General features: G+C 70.2%; 1 protein-coding gene across 3 annotated transcripts in view; it reads left to right on the plus strand.

Annotated features, from left to right (window-relative positions):
* Positions 1–3,286: 3,286 nt before the first annotated feature.
* FLNC (filamin C) overlaps positions 3,287–14,525 on the plus strand; it is a 45,269-nt gene continuing 34,030 nt past the window's right edge. For 2 of the 3 annotated variants that reach the window (XM_074903599.1, XM_074903600.1), the window contains exons 1-11: positions 3,288–4,535; positions 6,875–7,126; positions 8,520–8,617; positions 9,387–9,537; positions 10,720–10,838; positions 10,948–11,025; positions 11,294–11,456; positions 12,222–12,422; positions 12,952–13,089; positions 13,882–14,008; positions 14,197–14,333. In XM_074903599.1, the coding sequence (XP_074759700.1) occupies positions 4,199–4,535; positions 6,875–7,126; positions 8,520–8,617; positions 9,387–9,537; positions 10,720–10,838; positions 10,948–11,025; positions 11,294–11,456; positions 12,222–12,422; positions 12,952–13,089; positions 13,882–14,008; positions 14,197–14,333 (1,801 nt within the window). In that variant the 5' untranslated portion in view covers positions 3,288–4,198. Of the gene's footprint in view, positions 4,536–6,874; positions 7,127–8,519; positions 8,618–9,386; positions 9,538–10,719; positions 10,839–10,947; positions 11,026–11,293; positions 11,457–12,221; positions 12,423–12,951; positions 13,090–13,881; positions 14,009–14,196; positions 14,334–14,525 lie in introns of all 3 variants that reach the window. The other variant, XM_074903601.1, reaches the window with a different exon arrangement.

Here is a 14,525-nt window from a genome sequence, read left to right on the forward strand (position 1 = left end):
CCAGCTGCAGGCGGGGCAGGCGGCCGGGGTGGCCCATCTGGAGCGGACGCTGGCCCAGGCGCGGGCGGAGCGGGCGGCGGCGGTGGCCCAGGCCGGGCAGCGGGCGGCCGAGGTGGCCCGGCTGAGGGAGGAGGTGGCCCGGCTGCGGGTGGAGCTGCGGTGCGGGTGGGAGCTCTGCGGCCAGTACCGGCTGGAGGCCGCTAGCCTGCGGGCCAGCGCTCGCCTCAGGGACGGGCAGCACCGCGGTGACACCGGCCGGGTGACACGGCTCCACGGTACCGGGGGCAACGGGGCGCGGCGGTGGCCACGGGTGGTGGGATGGTGGCTACAAGTGGTGGGTTAGTGGCCACGGGTGGTGGGATGGTGGCCAGGGGTGGTGGGATGGTGGCCGTGGGTGGTGGGTTGGTGGCCACAAAGGGTGGGATGGTGGCCAGGGGTGGTGGGTTGGTGGCCAGGGGTGGTGGGAAGGTGGCCATGGGTGGTGGGATGGTGGCCAGGGGTGGTGGGAAGGTGGCCACGGGTGGTGGGATGGTGGCCATGGGTGGTGGGATGGTGGCCACGGGTGGTGGGATGGTGGCCAGGGGTGGTGGGTTGGTGGCTACAAGTGGTGGGTTAGTGGCCATGGGTGGTGGAATGGTGGCCAGGGGCGGTGAGATGGTGGCCAGGGGTGGTGGGTTGGTGGCTACAAGTGGTGGGTTAGTGGCCACGGGTGGTGGGATGGTGGCCACGGGTGGTGGGATGGTGGCCAGGGGTGGTGGGATGGTGGCCACGGGTGGTGGGATGGTGGCCAGGGGTGGTGGGATGGTGGCCACGGGTGGTGGGATGGTGGCCAGGGGTGGTGGGATGGTGGCCAGGGGTGGTGGGAAGGTGGCCACAAAGGGTGGGATAGTGGCCAGGGGTGGTGGGATGGTGGCCACACGGGTGGTGGGTTGGTGGCTACAAGTGGTGCGTTGGTGGCCACGGGTGGTGGGTTGGTGGCCACGGGTGGTGGGATGGTGGCCATGGGTGGTGGGTTGGTGGCCGTGGTGGCCCTGGGTGCCGGGGGGCTGACGCTGGTCCCGCGCAGGGTCCCCGGCCGGGCTGCGGGCTCTGGGGGAGGAGCAGCGGGTGCCACCGCCCCGGGACCCCCACGGCCACAGGTACCACCCCGTGCCCCCCCCATCCCCACTGGTCCCCAGCTGTGTCCTGCTGGCCACGTCCCCCCCGTGTCCCCTGACCCCCCCGGCCCCTGGGCCGTGTCCCCGTGTCCCCCCCAGCCCCTCTGCCCATAACTGGCCCCAGGACCCCTGGTCATGTCCCCCTGTCCCCCCCGTCTCCCCAGTGTCCCCCAGTCCCGTGTCCCTCCTGTCACCAGTGTCCCCTTCTCCATGTCCCCAGTATCCCCCAGTCCCATGTACTCCGTGTCCCCCCGTCCCCAGTATGCCCCAGTCCCATGTCCCCTTGTCCCCAGTGTCCCCCTGCCCCCCCCCACTCGTGTCCCCTCTCCCACAGGTGCCCCAAGGAGCCGGGGGACACCGAGGGGCCCCTCCCAGTGTCCCCAGTGTCCCCCCACGCCGAGGATGCCCAGTCCCAGTGCCTGGAGGGGACGGACAGCCAGGTACTGGGTGGCGGGGGGGGACACAGGGATGGGGGGGGTGTGACACACCCCAGAGGGGGCTCAGGGTGACCCTGACCCCCCTCTCCCCCCCCCAGGACAGCACCGGCGGGCTCAGGCCCTTCCTCCTCTTCCTCCTGGCCTCCACCATCATCATCCTCCACCGGCACCTGAAGCAGAGCTGAGACCCCCCCGAGCACCCTGACCCCCCCTCGACGCCCTCTGACCCCCCCAGACCCCCCAATACACCACCTTCCCCCCCCCACACGGCTGCTGTGAGTGTCCCTGGGGTGCAGGTGCCCCCCGTGTGCCCCCCGTGTGCCCCCCCCGTGCCCCCCCCGGGGTATTTTGGGTGCTGGGTGCGTGGCTGTGACTCGACGGGTTATTTTTAGGTGCTGGCGCAGCCGCCTGGGCCATTGTGTCCCCCCCCCAGATCCCCCCCCCCCTCCCCTCCGCCACCGTCACCCTGGGGTGCACCCCCACCCCATCCCACCACCCCCCCGGGAACGCGGGGGGGGGAAACTGAGTCACAAAGCGATGGGGGGGGGGCCCTCCTGCACCCCCTCCGCCCCCCCCATCCCCACGGTGTCACCCCCCCCCTGGAAGCTTCCAGGGCGGGTGACGCGGTGACGGTGACGTCACCAGACACCGGAACCGGGGGGAACATGATCCCCCCCCCCCCCAAATTACAACAGCCCCCCCCCAGCACCCAAATGTGTGTGTGTGTCCCCACCCCCTCCCCCATGGGTCCCCCCAGTGCGGGGGGGCACCAGGGATATTGGGGGGTCACCGAGGGGCCCCCCCACGGGGAACCCCAAATATGAATGAGCCCCCCCCCGTGTGACCCCCAATTCGGGAGAGACTAAAGGGGGGGCGGGGGGTGTTTGGGGGGTTCGGCTGTGGTTTGGGGGGTTGGGGGGGGTGTCTGTCCTGGGGTGTTTTGGGGTGCCCGGTTTGGGGGTGCCGGTGGATCAGGATCACGGGGGGTTGGGGGGGGTTGGGGTGTCCGGGCTACGGGGATGGGAGGTTTTGGGGTGCTGCGGTTTTGGGGGTTCGGAGTTCGGGGGTGCCGGGATTTGGGGGTGCCGAGGTTTGGGGGGTTTCGGGGTACAGGGGTGCGGGGGTTTGGGGGTGCGTGTCGCGATTTCGAAGTGACAGGGTTTGGGGGTGCGGGGGTTTGGGGGTGTCGCGATTTCGAGGTGACAGAGATTGGGGGGTTTGGGGGTGCCGGGGTTTCAGGGATTTCGGGGGGTTGGGGGTGCCGGGGTTTGGGGGGTTCCGCTGTTCGGGGTTCCCGGGGGTGCCGGGGTTTGGGGTTACCGGTGGTTTCGGGGTGCCGGTGCGGGGCAGGTTGGGGGTGCCGGGGTTTTGGGGGTGCCGGGGGTTGGGGTCACCGGGGTTTGGGGTTATCGGGGTTTTGGGGTGCCGGAGGTGCCGGCACTGGGGGTTCCGAGACGTTCCAGAGGTGCCGGTGTTCGGGGCTCCCGCGGTTCGGGGGTGCCGGGGTGCCGGCACTGGGGGTTCCCGGGGTTCGGGGGTGCGGGGGGCGCGTGGCGGGGCCGCCGGGGCTATAAATAGCGGCTGCGGTCAGGCCCCCCCCGGCGGGCCGGGCCCATCCCGGGCAGCGGGGCCCGGCGGGGCGGGACGGGCCCGGGCAGCGCTTAAAGCCGCCGCCGCCCCCGGAGCCGCCACTCGCCGCCCGCCGCCCACCGGCACCGGGACCGCCCCGGGACCCCGCTCCGGACCCCGCACCCCGCCGGGAGCCGCCGCGACGCTCCGCGAACCGGGACCGAGCCGGGATTCCAGCCGCCCCCCCCCGTCCCCCCACGCCGCCGCCGGGAACAGGGACCCCCCCTCACCCCCCAGCCTTCGCCGGGACACCGGGACCGAGCCGGGACCCCGAGCCCCGGCAGCCGGGACCCCCCCTCGGGACTGACCCAGGACACCCCCGGGACACCGGCCCCCAGCACCGGCGTTACCCACCGGGAACCGGGACCCCCCCCGCCACCGCAGGACACCGGCACTGACTCGGGACCCCCCCCAGGATACCGGCGGCCACCCGGGACCCCTCGGGACGGTGGGGTTGAGCCGCGACCCCCCCACGGGCACCGGGATTGAACTGGGACCCCCCCTACAGGCACCGGGACCCCCCCGAGGAACCGGGACTGATCCAGGAGCCCCCCCCAGCCCCCCAGCACCTACTCAGGACCGCAGGACTGAGCCAGGACCCCCCCCCCGGACCCCCCTAAGGAACCGGGACTGATCCAGGACCCCCCCAGAACCGCCGGACTGCACCGGGACACCCCCCCCCCCCCCCCCCACTACTTCAAGGACACCGGGACTCACCCAGGGCGTCCCCAAGGAACCGCGACTGACCCCAGACCCCCCCCCCCAGGGCCACCAGCGCCCACCCGGGACCCCCCCCAAAAGCCCTCAGGACTGAGTCAGGACCCCCCAGCACCCCCCCTGTGTGAGGCCACCAGGAGTGACCCAGGGCCTCCACCCCTGCCACCAACCTTCAGCTTGGGCTACAGCCCCCCCTAGCAGCAAGCCAGCCCCCCCCCCCCAGCCCCCAGTACCTCCCAGTACCTCCCAGTAACCACCATGAACTCCACCTACGAGGCCCAACCGGGCGAGGAGCCCGAGGAGCTCCCGGCCACCGAGAAGGATTTGGCCGAGGACGCGCCGTGGAAGAAGATCCAACAGAACACGTTCACGCGTTGGTGCAACGAGCACCTCAAGTGTGTGCACAAGCGGATCGGGGACCTGCAGCGGGACCTGAGCGACGGGCTGCGCCTCATCGCCCTCCTCGAGGTGCTCAGCCAGAAAAAAATGGGGCGCAAGTACCACCCGCGCCCCAACTTTCGGCAGATGAAGCTGGAGAACGTGTCGGTGGCGCTGGAGTTCCTGGAGAGGGAACACATCAAACTGGTGTCCATCGGTGAGTGTGCGAGGGGGGCGAGTGTGCAAGGGGAGGGGGTAAAGGGGTGGGAATGGGGTGAGTGAGGAGTGGAGCGAGGGGTGAGTGTGCGAGGGGGGAGTTGTTGGAGGTGAGTGTGCAAGGATGGGGTGGTGAATGGGGCGAGTGTGCAAAGGTGGGGGCAAGGGAGGAGTGGAATGAGGGTGAGTGTGCAAGGAGGGAGTGAGGCTGGAGGTGAGTGTGCAAGGATAGGGGTGGTAGGTGAGTGGGAATGGGGCGAGTGTGCAAGGGTGGAGGGGGGAGTGAGGCTGGAGGTGAGTGTGCGAGGGTGGGGTGTGGGAGGAATGGAGCGAGGGGTGGGTGTGCAAGGGTAGAAGTGGTGGGGAAGTGGGAATGGGGTGAGTGTGCAAGGGTGGGGGTGAGGGAGGAGTGAAGGGCGAGTGTGCGAGGATAGAGGGGGAGCGGGAGTGAGGGTGGAGGTGAGTGTGCGAGGGGTGAGTGTGCAAGGACAGAGGTGACAGATGAGCGGGAATGGGGTGAGTGTGAGAGGGGGCGGTGGGGAAGTGAGAACAGGGTGAGTGTGCAAGGGGGGAGCCACGGGCGGGTGGGAGCAGAGCAAGTGTGCAAGGCCGGAGGGGGCAACAGACAACGCGGACAGGGCCGAGTGTGCAAGGGCTGTGCAAGGGGGGGGCGGGGCGCACGAGCAGTCGTGCAAGGGGCTGTGCACACACGGGGGGGGTGGGGGGGCTGCACTGAGCTCACCCTTAGCTCGAGGGTCACGTACCCGTGAGCTCACACTCGCCCCTTGCACACTCCTTGCACACTCACCCCCTCTCGCACGGGGCCCCCCTGCGCCCACCCACCACCCCGACAGCTGCCGGGTGACCCCCACTTTGCACACTTGCCCTTGCACGCCCCTTGCACTCCCCTCGCCCCCCCTCGCCCCCCCGCAGCCCATTTTGGGGGTGGGTGTGGTTGTTGCACCCCCTCTTCGCACAGACGCTTGTGTGCCCCCCTTGCACGCGCACTCGTTCACACACCCCCCCTTGCACACCTACCCCGGGGGGGGGGGGGGGGCCCTGCGCACCCCTGGGGACACCCCCCTCCCCCCCCGTGCGTGTCATTGCCCCCCAGCTCCTCCCCCCCCCCATTATTGGGGTCCCCTCCAAGGTGTTGGGGGGTGTGTCCCCCCCCCCGATGTTCCCCCCCCACCGCGGGAGGCCCCACCAATGGGGGGTCCCCCCCCTCCCCCGCCACATCTGCAGCCCATTTCCTCCCCGAAACACGATCGCTCGGGGGGGGGGGGGGGGCGGGGGGGGGGCGGGGTCGCCGGGTCCTCGTGCAGGGCGGTGGGGGAGGGGCCCGCATGCCTCCCCACCCCCCCCACCCCCCCAGCCAGGGACCCCCAGGGGGCTGTAGGGGGTGACCCCCCCCCCCTCCCGGCACAGACCGGTGGGGTGTTGGGGTGTGCCCCCCCTCCCCCCGCCGTGGGGGGGGGTTTGGGGGTGCCCCGGGGGGGTCGGGGTGTCCCCAGGCTGGTGTCGGGGTGACGGGGACCCTGTGGGTGCTCTGGATTGTTGGGGTGTCCCCAAACTGGTGATGGGGCGACGGGGACCCCCCCGGTGTGCCCTGGGGTGCCCCCAGCCTGGTGCTGGGGTATCAGGGACCCCCTGGGGTGCCCCCAAACCTGCTGCCAGGGTGCTGGGGACCCCCTCAGTGCCCTCTGGGGTGCCCCCAGGTTGGTGTTGGGGTGCCAGAGACCCCCTTGTGTGTCCTGGGGTGCCCCCAAACCTGCTCCCGGGGTGCCAGGGATGCCCCTGTGGGTTTTGGGGTGCCCCCAACCTGGTGCTGGGGACCCTGTGGGTGTTGGGGTGCCCCTAGCCTGGTCGTGGGGTTCCATGAACCCCCTTTTGTGCTTTGGGGTGCCCCCCAACCTGGTGCTGGGAACCCTGTGGGTGTTGGGGTGCCCCCAGTCTGGTCGTGGGGTTCCAGGAACCCCCTTTTGTTCCTTGGGATGCCCCCGATTCTGGTAATGGGGTACCAGGGACCCCCTCGTGTGCCTTGGGGTGCCCCAAACCTGCTGCCAGGGTGCTGGGGACCCCCTCAGTGCCCTTTGGGTTGCCCCCAGATTGGTGCTGGGGACCCTGTGCATTTTGGGGTGCCCCCAGCCTAGTGTTGGAAACCCCTGTGCACACCCTGGGGTACCCCCGAACCTGGTCGTACGGACCCTGTGGGTGTTGGGGCGCCCCCAGCCTGGTCGTGGGGTACCAGGGACCCCCTTACGCGCTTCGAGGTGCCCCCAAACCTTTCCCTAACCCCCCCCCCGCTTTCACTTTGGGGTGCCCCCCGCCCCCCCGCAGACAGCAAGGCCATCGTGGACGGGAACCTGAAGCTGATCCTGGGGCTGGTGTGGACGCTGATCCTGCACTACTCCATCTCCATGCCCGTCTGGGAGGAGGAGGAGGAGGGCGAGGAAGGCCGCCGGCAGACGCCCAAGCAGCGCCTGCTGGGCTGGATCCAGCACAAGGTGCCCCAGCTGCCCATCACCAACTTCAACCGCGACTGGCAGGACGGGAAGGCACTGGGAGCACTGGTGGACAACTGCGCCCCTGGTGAGGGGCGGATTGGGGGGACGGGGGGGGGGGTGTGGGGGGCAACTGGGAGGGTGCTGGGGGTGCTGGTGGCGAGCTGAGCGCCTGGGGAGGGGGTCATTGGGGGTATGGGAGGGATTGGGGGGGCAACTGGGAAGGCACTGGGAGCACTGGTGGAGAGCTGAGCCCCTGGGGAGGGGGGCATTGGGGGTATGGGAGGGATCGGGGGGGCAACTGGGAAGGCACTGGGAGCACTGGTGGAGAGCTGAGCCCCTGGGGAGGGGGGCATTGGGGGTATGGGAGGGATGGGGGGGGGCAACTGGGAAGGCACTGGGAGCACTGGTGGAGAGGTGAGCCCCTGGGGAGGGGGGTTTGGGCGGGATGGGGGGGGGTGTGGGGGGCAACTGGGAGGGTGCTGGGGGTGCTGGTGGCGAGCTGAGCGCCTGGGGAGGGGGTCATTGGGGGTATGGGAGGGATCGGGGGGGCAACTGGGAAGGCACTGGGAGCACTGGTGGAGAGCTGAGCCCCTGGGGAGGGGGGTTTGGGCGGGATGGGGGGGGTGTGGGGGGCAACTGGGAGGGTGCTGGGGTGCTGGTGGAGAGCTGAGCCCCTGGGGGGGGGGGGTTTGGGGGTAGGGGGAAGTTTGGGGGTACAGGAGGTTGTGGGGGGGCAACTGGGAAGGTGCTGGGGGTGCTGGTGGCGAGCTGAGCCCCTGGGGAGGGGGTCATTGGGGGTATGGGAGGGATGGGGGAGGCAACTGGGAAGGCACTGGGAGCACTGGTGGACAACTGTGCCCCTGGGGAGGGGGATTGGGGGGACGGGGGGGGGTGTGGAGGGCAACTGGAGGGTACTGGGGGTGCTGGTGGCGAGCTGAGCCCCTGGGGGGGGGGTTTGGGGGTACAGGGGGTGTGGGGGGCACTGGGGAGGCAAAGAGAATGTGGGTGGGAAGGGGGGGGCAGGGGGGGACAGTGCTGGGGGGGTGTCGGGGTGTCCCCAGGCTGGTGTCGGGGTGACGGGGACCCTGTGGGTGCTCTGGATTGTTGGGGTGTCCCCAAACTGGTGATGGGGTGATGGGGACCCCCCCGGTGTGCCCTGGGGTGCCCCCAGCCTGGTGCTGGGGTATCAGGGACCCCCTGGGGTGCCCCCAAACCTGCTGCCAGGGTGCTGGGGACCCCCTCAGTGCCCTCTGGGGTGCCCCCAGGTTGGTGTTGGGGACCCTGAGGGTGTTGGGGTGCCCCCAGTTTGGTACTGGGGTGCCAGGGATGCCCATGTGTGTCCTGGGGTGCCCCCACCCTGGTCGTGGGGTGCCAGGGACCCTCCATGTGCCTTGGTGGAAGGGGGGTGCTGACCCCCACCACCCACCTACCGCGGGGGTCCCCAATTGATGTGTGTCCCCCCCCTTTCCTCGTGCCAGGCCTGTGCCCAGACTGGGAGAACTGGGACCCCAACCAGCCGGTGCAGAACGCCCGGGAGGCCATGCAGCAGGCGGACGACTGGCTGGGGGTGCCGCAGGTACTGGGAGCACTGGGAGCACTGGGGGGGGCCAGTCTCCCCACTGCAAGGGGGAAGGGGGGGCTTGGGGGAAGGGATTTGGGGTGCCAGGGAGTGCTGGGATGGGGTGGGGGGGTCCCTGGATGTGTGTATGGGGCAGGGGGGGGTGTCCCTGGGCATGAGTTGGGGGGGTCCCTCGGGGTTCAGGGGGGTCCCTGGGGGGTCCCTGGGGGTATATGGGGGGTCCTTGGGGTGTCCCTGGGCATGGGGGGGACCCTGGGGGGGTGCCAGAGGGATCCTTGGGGTGTCCCCGGAGGTGTAGGGGCGTCCCTGGGGAGGCCCTTGGGGGTGCGGGGGGTCCCTGGGCATGGGGGGGTCCCTGGGCATGGGGGGGTATATGGGGGGTCCCTTGGGGGGCCCCTCGGCATGGGGGGAATCGGGGGGGGGGGGAGTGCAGGGGGTTCCTGGGTGTAAAAGGGGGGGCCTGGGCATGGGGGGAGCCCCCGGGGGTCTCTGGGAGGTCCCTAGGCACGGGGGGGGTACCCTGGGAGCGTAGGGGGTTCCCTGGGGAGTACTTGGGGGTATGTGGGGGGGTCCCTGGGTGTAGAGGGAATCGGGGGGGGGGGTCAGAGGGGTCCCTGGGGGTGTAGGGGTGTCAGGGTGCTGGTGGGGGGGTTGTAGGGGGTCCCAGGGGTGCTCAGCAGGGCCACCCGCGGATTGGGGGGGGTGTGGGGGGTGTCACGGCAGGAGCTGACGGATGCTGGGGGGCTGTGTCTGTGTCCCCCCCCAGGTGATCGCCCCCGAGGAGATCGTGGACCCCAACGTGGACGAGCACTCGGTGATGACGTACCTGTCCCAGTTCCCCAAGGCCAAGCTGAAGCCGGGGGCCCCCCTCCGCGCCCGCCAGCCCCAACCCGCCCGCGCCCGCGCCTACGGGCCCGGTACGGCCGGGGGGGGCCGGGGGGGCCCGGGGACCTGGAGGGTGCTGTGGGGAGGGGGGACAGGGTAGGGGACATGGGGGGAGGACACATGTGAGGTGACCCATGGGCCCCCCCTGGCCTTGCTGTGACCAGGGACCCGCTTCCAGTTCTGGGCTGTCCCCCCTGCCATGTTGAGGGACAACCCAGGGTCCCCCCCCATACCCAGGGACACCCCAAGGTGCCACATCCATGCCCAGGGACACCCGTGGACACTCTGGGGAGGGGTGTGTGTGTGTCATTGTCCCCCTCCCCGCCCCATGCCCAGGGACACCCCAAAGACCCCTCAGGGTGCCCCGGGGTTCCCCCCCCTACCCAGGGACACCCTAGAGTCCCCCCCATGCCCAGGCCCCCCCCAGGGTCCCCCCATGTCCAGGGCCACCCCAAGGTGCCACCCATACTCAGGGACACCCCAGGAACCCCCCAGGGTCCCCCCACATTCCCCCAGTCCCCAGGGGTACCCTCAGACTCCCCAGGGTGTCCCCCCTCCCATGCCCAGGGACACCCCAAGGTGCCACCCATGCCCAGGGACACTCTAGGAACCCCGCAGGGTCCCCCCCGTGGCCAGGAACCCCCCCCAGGGTGCCACCCACTGCCCCCCAAGGTCCCCTCCATACCTGGGGACACCCCAAGGACCCCCCAGGGTTCCCCCCATCCCCAGGGTCACCCTCGGGCCCCCTCAGCGCCCTCTCCTATACCCAGGGAACCCCCCAGCGTCCCCCCATCCCCAGGCGTACCCTTGGACCCCCCCAAGGTGTCTTCCCCCATGCCCAGGGCCCCCCCAAGGGTCCCCCCATGCCCAGGGCCCCCCCCAGGGACCCTTCACGTTCCCCCAAGTGTCCCCCAATCCCCAGGGGTACCCTTGGACCCCCCAGGGCGTCCGCTGCCGTGTCTAGGAGCACCCCAAGGTGCCACCCATGGCGCGGAACACCCCAGGAACCCCTCCAGGGTCCCCCCCATACCCAGCACCCCCCCCCCCCAGTCCCCTCCGTACCCGGGGGTCCCCAAGAGACCCCCCTACCACGTCCAAAGGCCACCTGAAGATCCCCCATTGGGTGGGGAGGTCCCAGGGGGCTGGGTGCCCACCATGGGGTACCGTGGGGTGCTGGGGGGGGGCACCCTGACCCCCACCCCGGGCACCCCCAGGCATCGAGCCGCAGGGGAACGTGGTGCTGAAGCCGGCGCAGTTCACGGTGGAGACGCTGGAGGCGGGGGTGGGCGAGGTCCTGGTCTACGTCGAGGACCCCGAAGGCCACACCGAGGAGGTAAAGTGGGGGGGTGGGGAGCACCCAGCACCCCCCTACTGCGGGTTGGGGGGGTCCCCATTCCCCACCCCCCCCAACTTCCCTCTAACTTTGGGGTTTCCCTCCGCAGGCCAAGGTGGTCCCCAACAACGACAAGAAGCGGACGTACAGCGTCACCTACGTGCCCAAAGTCGGGGGGCTGCACAAGGTGACCCCCCCTCCCCCCAGCACCCACAGCACCCCCCAACCCGTGTCTCGGGGTGGTGGGTGCCCCCCGGGATGTACGAGGGCGCTGCTGGTGGTGGGGGGGGGGTCCCTGAGCTCCCCAGGAGGTGTCTCCTTGGGGGTCCCCGCGGTGTCCCACGTCGTGTCCCCACCATGGCGGGCCAGGGGGGTCATGGAGGTGCCGGGTGGCAGCGGGGGGACGTGACCAGCGCTGACACCCCCCCCCCCCCCTTTTGCACCCCGCTTTGCAGGTGACGGTGCTGTTTGCGGGGCAGAACATCGACAAGAGCCCCTTCGGGGTCAACGTGGGCATGGCCCTGGGGGACGCCACCAAGGTGACGGCGCGTGGCCCCGGCTTGGAGCCCGTCGGCAACGTGGCCAACAAACCCACCTACTTCGACATCTACACCGCAGGTGGGGGCCGGGGGGGGCACCAGGCACGGGGCGGGGCGAGTCACCTCTCTGGGGGGGCGTGGGGATGTGACACAGAGGCGTGGCATGGCCGCGGTGGGGGTGGGTGGCCCTGGGGTCATGTCGCCGTGGTGGCGTGGCCAGGGTGTGGCCCGGTGGCCCTAGGGCCGTGTCCTTGTTGTGGCCTGGTCCCAGCATGGCCGGGTGGCCCTGTGGCCACGTCCTCATGGTGGCAGGGCTGTGGTGTGCCCGGGTGGCACTGAGGCCACATCCTTGTGGTGGCACGGACGTGACGTGGCCTTGTGGCTCTGGGGCCACACCTTCATGGTGGCCCAGCCCTGATGTGGCCGGGTGGCACCGAGGCCATGCATTGTGGCTCTGGGGCTGTGTCATCATGGTGGCCTGGCCACGGTGTGGCCTGGTGGCTCTGGGGCCACGTTCTCATGGTGGCAAGGTCATGGTGTGGCTGGGTGGCCCTGGGGCCGTGTCAGTGTGGTGGCATGATCCCAGCATGGCCTGGTGGCCCTGGGGCCACGTGCCCGTGATGGCGTGGTCAGGTGGCTCTGGGGCCACGTCCTCACGGTGGCCTGGCCATGGTGGTGCTGAGGGCGCTGAGGCCACGTCTTCATGGTGGCGTGGCCATGGCCTGGCTGGGTGGCCTTGGGGCCGTGTCCTCATGGTGTCCTGTTGGCACCGAGGCCACCTCCTCATGGTGGCGTGGCCACGAGGTGACCCAGTGGCACTGAACCCGTGTCCTCGTGGCGGCAGGGGCCGGCCCAGGCGATGTGGGGGTGGTGATCGTGGACCCCCAGGGCCGGCGGGACACGGTGGAGGTGATGCTGGAGGACAAAGGGGACAACATCTACCGCTGCACCTACCGGCCCGTCCTCGAGGGGCCTCACACCGTCTGTGTCACCTACGCCGGCGCCCAGGTCCCCAAGAGCCCCTTCACTGTCAACGTGGCTGAAGGTGAGACCCGCCCTGGGGAGCCCCACCGTGGCCCCCTGGCACCCAGCAGTGCCCATGGTGGCCCCGTGGCTCCTCTAGATTCCTCAGGTAGCCCTGTGGCACCCTTCAATTCCCCAGGTGGCCCCGTGGCACCCATCAATGTCCATGGTGGCCCCGTGGCTCCTTTAGATTCCCCAGGTGGCCCCGTGGCACCCATCAGTGCCCAAGGTGTCCCCAGGGTGTCCCCACAGCACCCAGCAGTCCCGGTGTGTCCCCATGCATCCCTCATGCCCCTGGGACCCCATAGCACCCCTGTGTCCCCGGGGTGCCCCACGGCACCCATTTGTCCCCAGGGTCTCCCCGTAGCACCCGTCCATCCCCAGGGTGTCCCCGTGGCCCCCTTAGCCCCCAAGGCAGCCCCCCTGTCGCCGAGGTGTCCCCGGGGTGTCCCCACAACACCATACCCCATCCCCTGCCCCCCCTCCCCTCCCTTCCCTGGGCTTCCCACCCGTAGCACCCATGGGTGCTGAGGGTGCCGTGGTGCCGGCAGCGTGCACCCCCTCGGCGTGTCGGGCCACCGGCCGGGGGCTGCAGCCCAAGGGCGTGCGGGTGCAGGAGACGGCCGACTTCAAGGTGCTCACCAAGGGCGCCGGCACCGGGGACCTGCGGGTGCTCGTCAAGGGGCCCAGTGAGTGTGCAAGGGGGGGGCGTGCAAGGGCGGGGGGGCCCATGGGGGTCGTATGGTTGGGGGGCACCGTGGAGGGATGTAGGTGGTTGAGGGACACCATGGGTGGGTGGCCCGTGGTTGAGGGGGCACCATGGGGGTGTCCATGGAGGGGGGGGGGGTGTCATGGTTGGGGGTCCCGTTGGGGTGCTCTATGGTTGGGGGGTGCCCATGGGGGTCGTACGGTTGGGGGGCACCATGGAGGGTCCCCATGGAGGGGTGTAGGTGGTCGAGGGGCACCATGGGGGTGTCACACATAGTTGGGGGTCCCATGGGAGTACTCTATGGTTGGGGGGCACCGTTCATGTAGGTGGTTGAGGGGCACCATGGGGGTGTGGCCCATAGTTGGGGGTCACCACGGGGGTGTCCGTGGAGGGGGGGGTGTCATGGTTTGGGGTCCCATTGGGGTGCTCTAAGGTTGGGAGTTGCCCATGGGGGTTGCACGGTTGGGGGGCACCATTGACGTAGGTGGTTGAGGGGCATCATGGGGGTGTGGCCCATAGTTGGGGGGGTCACCATGGGGGTGTCCACGGAGTAGGGGGGACACACACACACACACAGAGTTGGGGGTCCCACGGGAGCACTCTACGGTTGGGGGGTTGCCCATGAGTGGTCAACGCTTGAGCGCTTGAGAAGACCCCACGGGGAAGATCGCCTTGAGTGGGGAAGGTCTTGGGGGTTCCCCTTGGGGTGGTGGGTGTGTGTCCCCCTAATTTTTGACACACACCCCCCCTTACACCCCCCCCCCTCCCTCAGAGGGCACAGAGGAGCCGGTGAAGGTGCGAGACGCGGGTGACGGCGTCTACGAGTGCGAGTATCACCCCATGGTGCCCGGAAAGTACCAGGTGGCCATTACTTGGGGTGGCTACGCCATCCCCCGCAGGTCAGCTGACACCCCCCAATATGACGGGGACCCCCCCCCCGGGAGGCTGGTGGGGGCTGGGTGCGGACGCACCGCGTCCGCACCCAGCCCCCACCAGCCTCCCGGGGAGGGTTTGTGGGTGTGTGTTGAGGTTTTGGGGGGCATTATTGAGGATCCCCCCCCAACTCATCTTGACCCCCCCCCGGTAGCCCTTTCGAGGTGCAGGTGGCCCCCGAGGCGGGGGCTCAGAAGGTTCGAGCTTGGGGGCCGGGGCTGGAGGGCGGCGTGGTGGGCAAGTCGGCCGACTTTGTGGTGGAGGCCATCGGCACCGAAGTGGGGACACTGGGTGAGCGGGGACGTCGCCGGGGGTTGCGGGGGGCAGCGGGGTGGGGCGTGGGGAGGGAGGGGGGGGGACACACGACGCTTTGGGGAGGTGGGCTGGGAGTTTGGGACACGGTGGGGACATGGATATGGAGTGGGGGACATCTGGGGACATGGATATGGAGTGGAGGACACGTTGGGGACATCTTGGGGACAT

Source organism: Athene noctua, chromosome 3 (genome assembly GCF_965140245.1).
Source record: "Athene noctua chromosome 3, bAthNoc1.hap1.1, whole genome shotgun sequence".
Classification (NCBI taxonomy): Eukaryota; Metazoa; Chordata; class Aves; order Strigiformes; family Strigidae; genus Athene; species Athene noctua.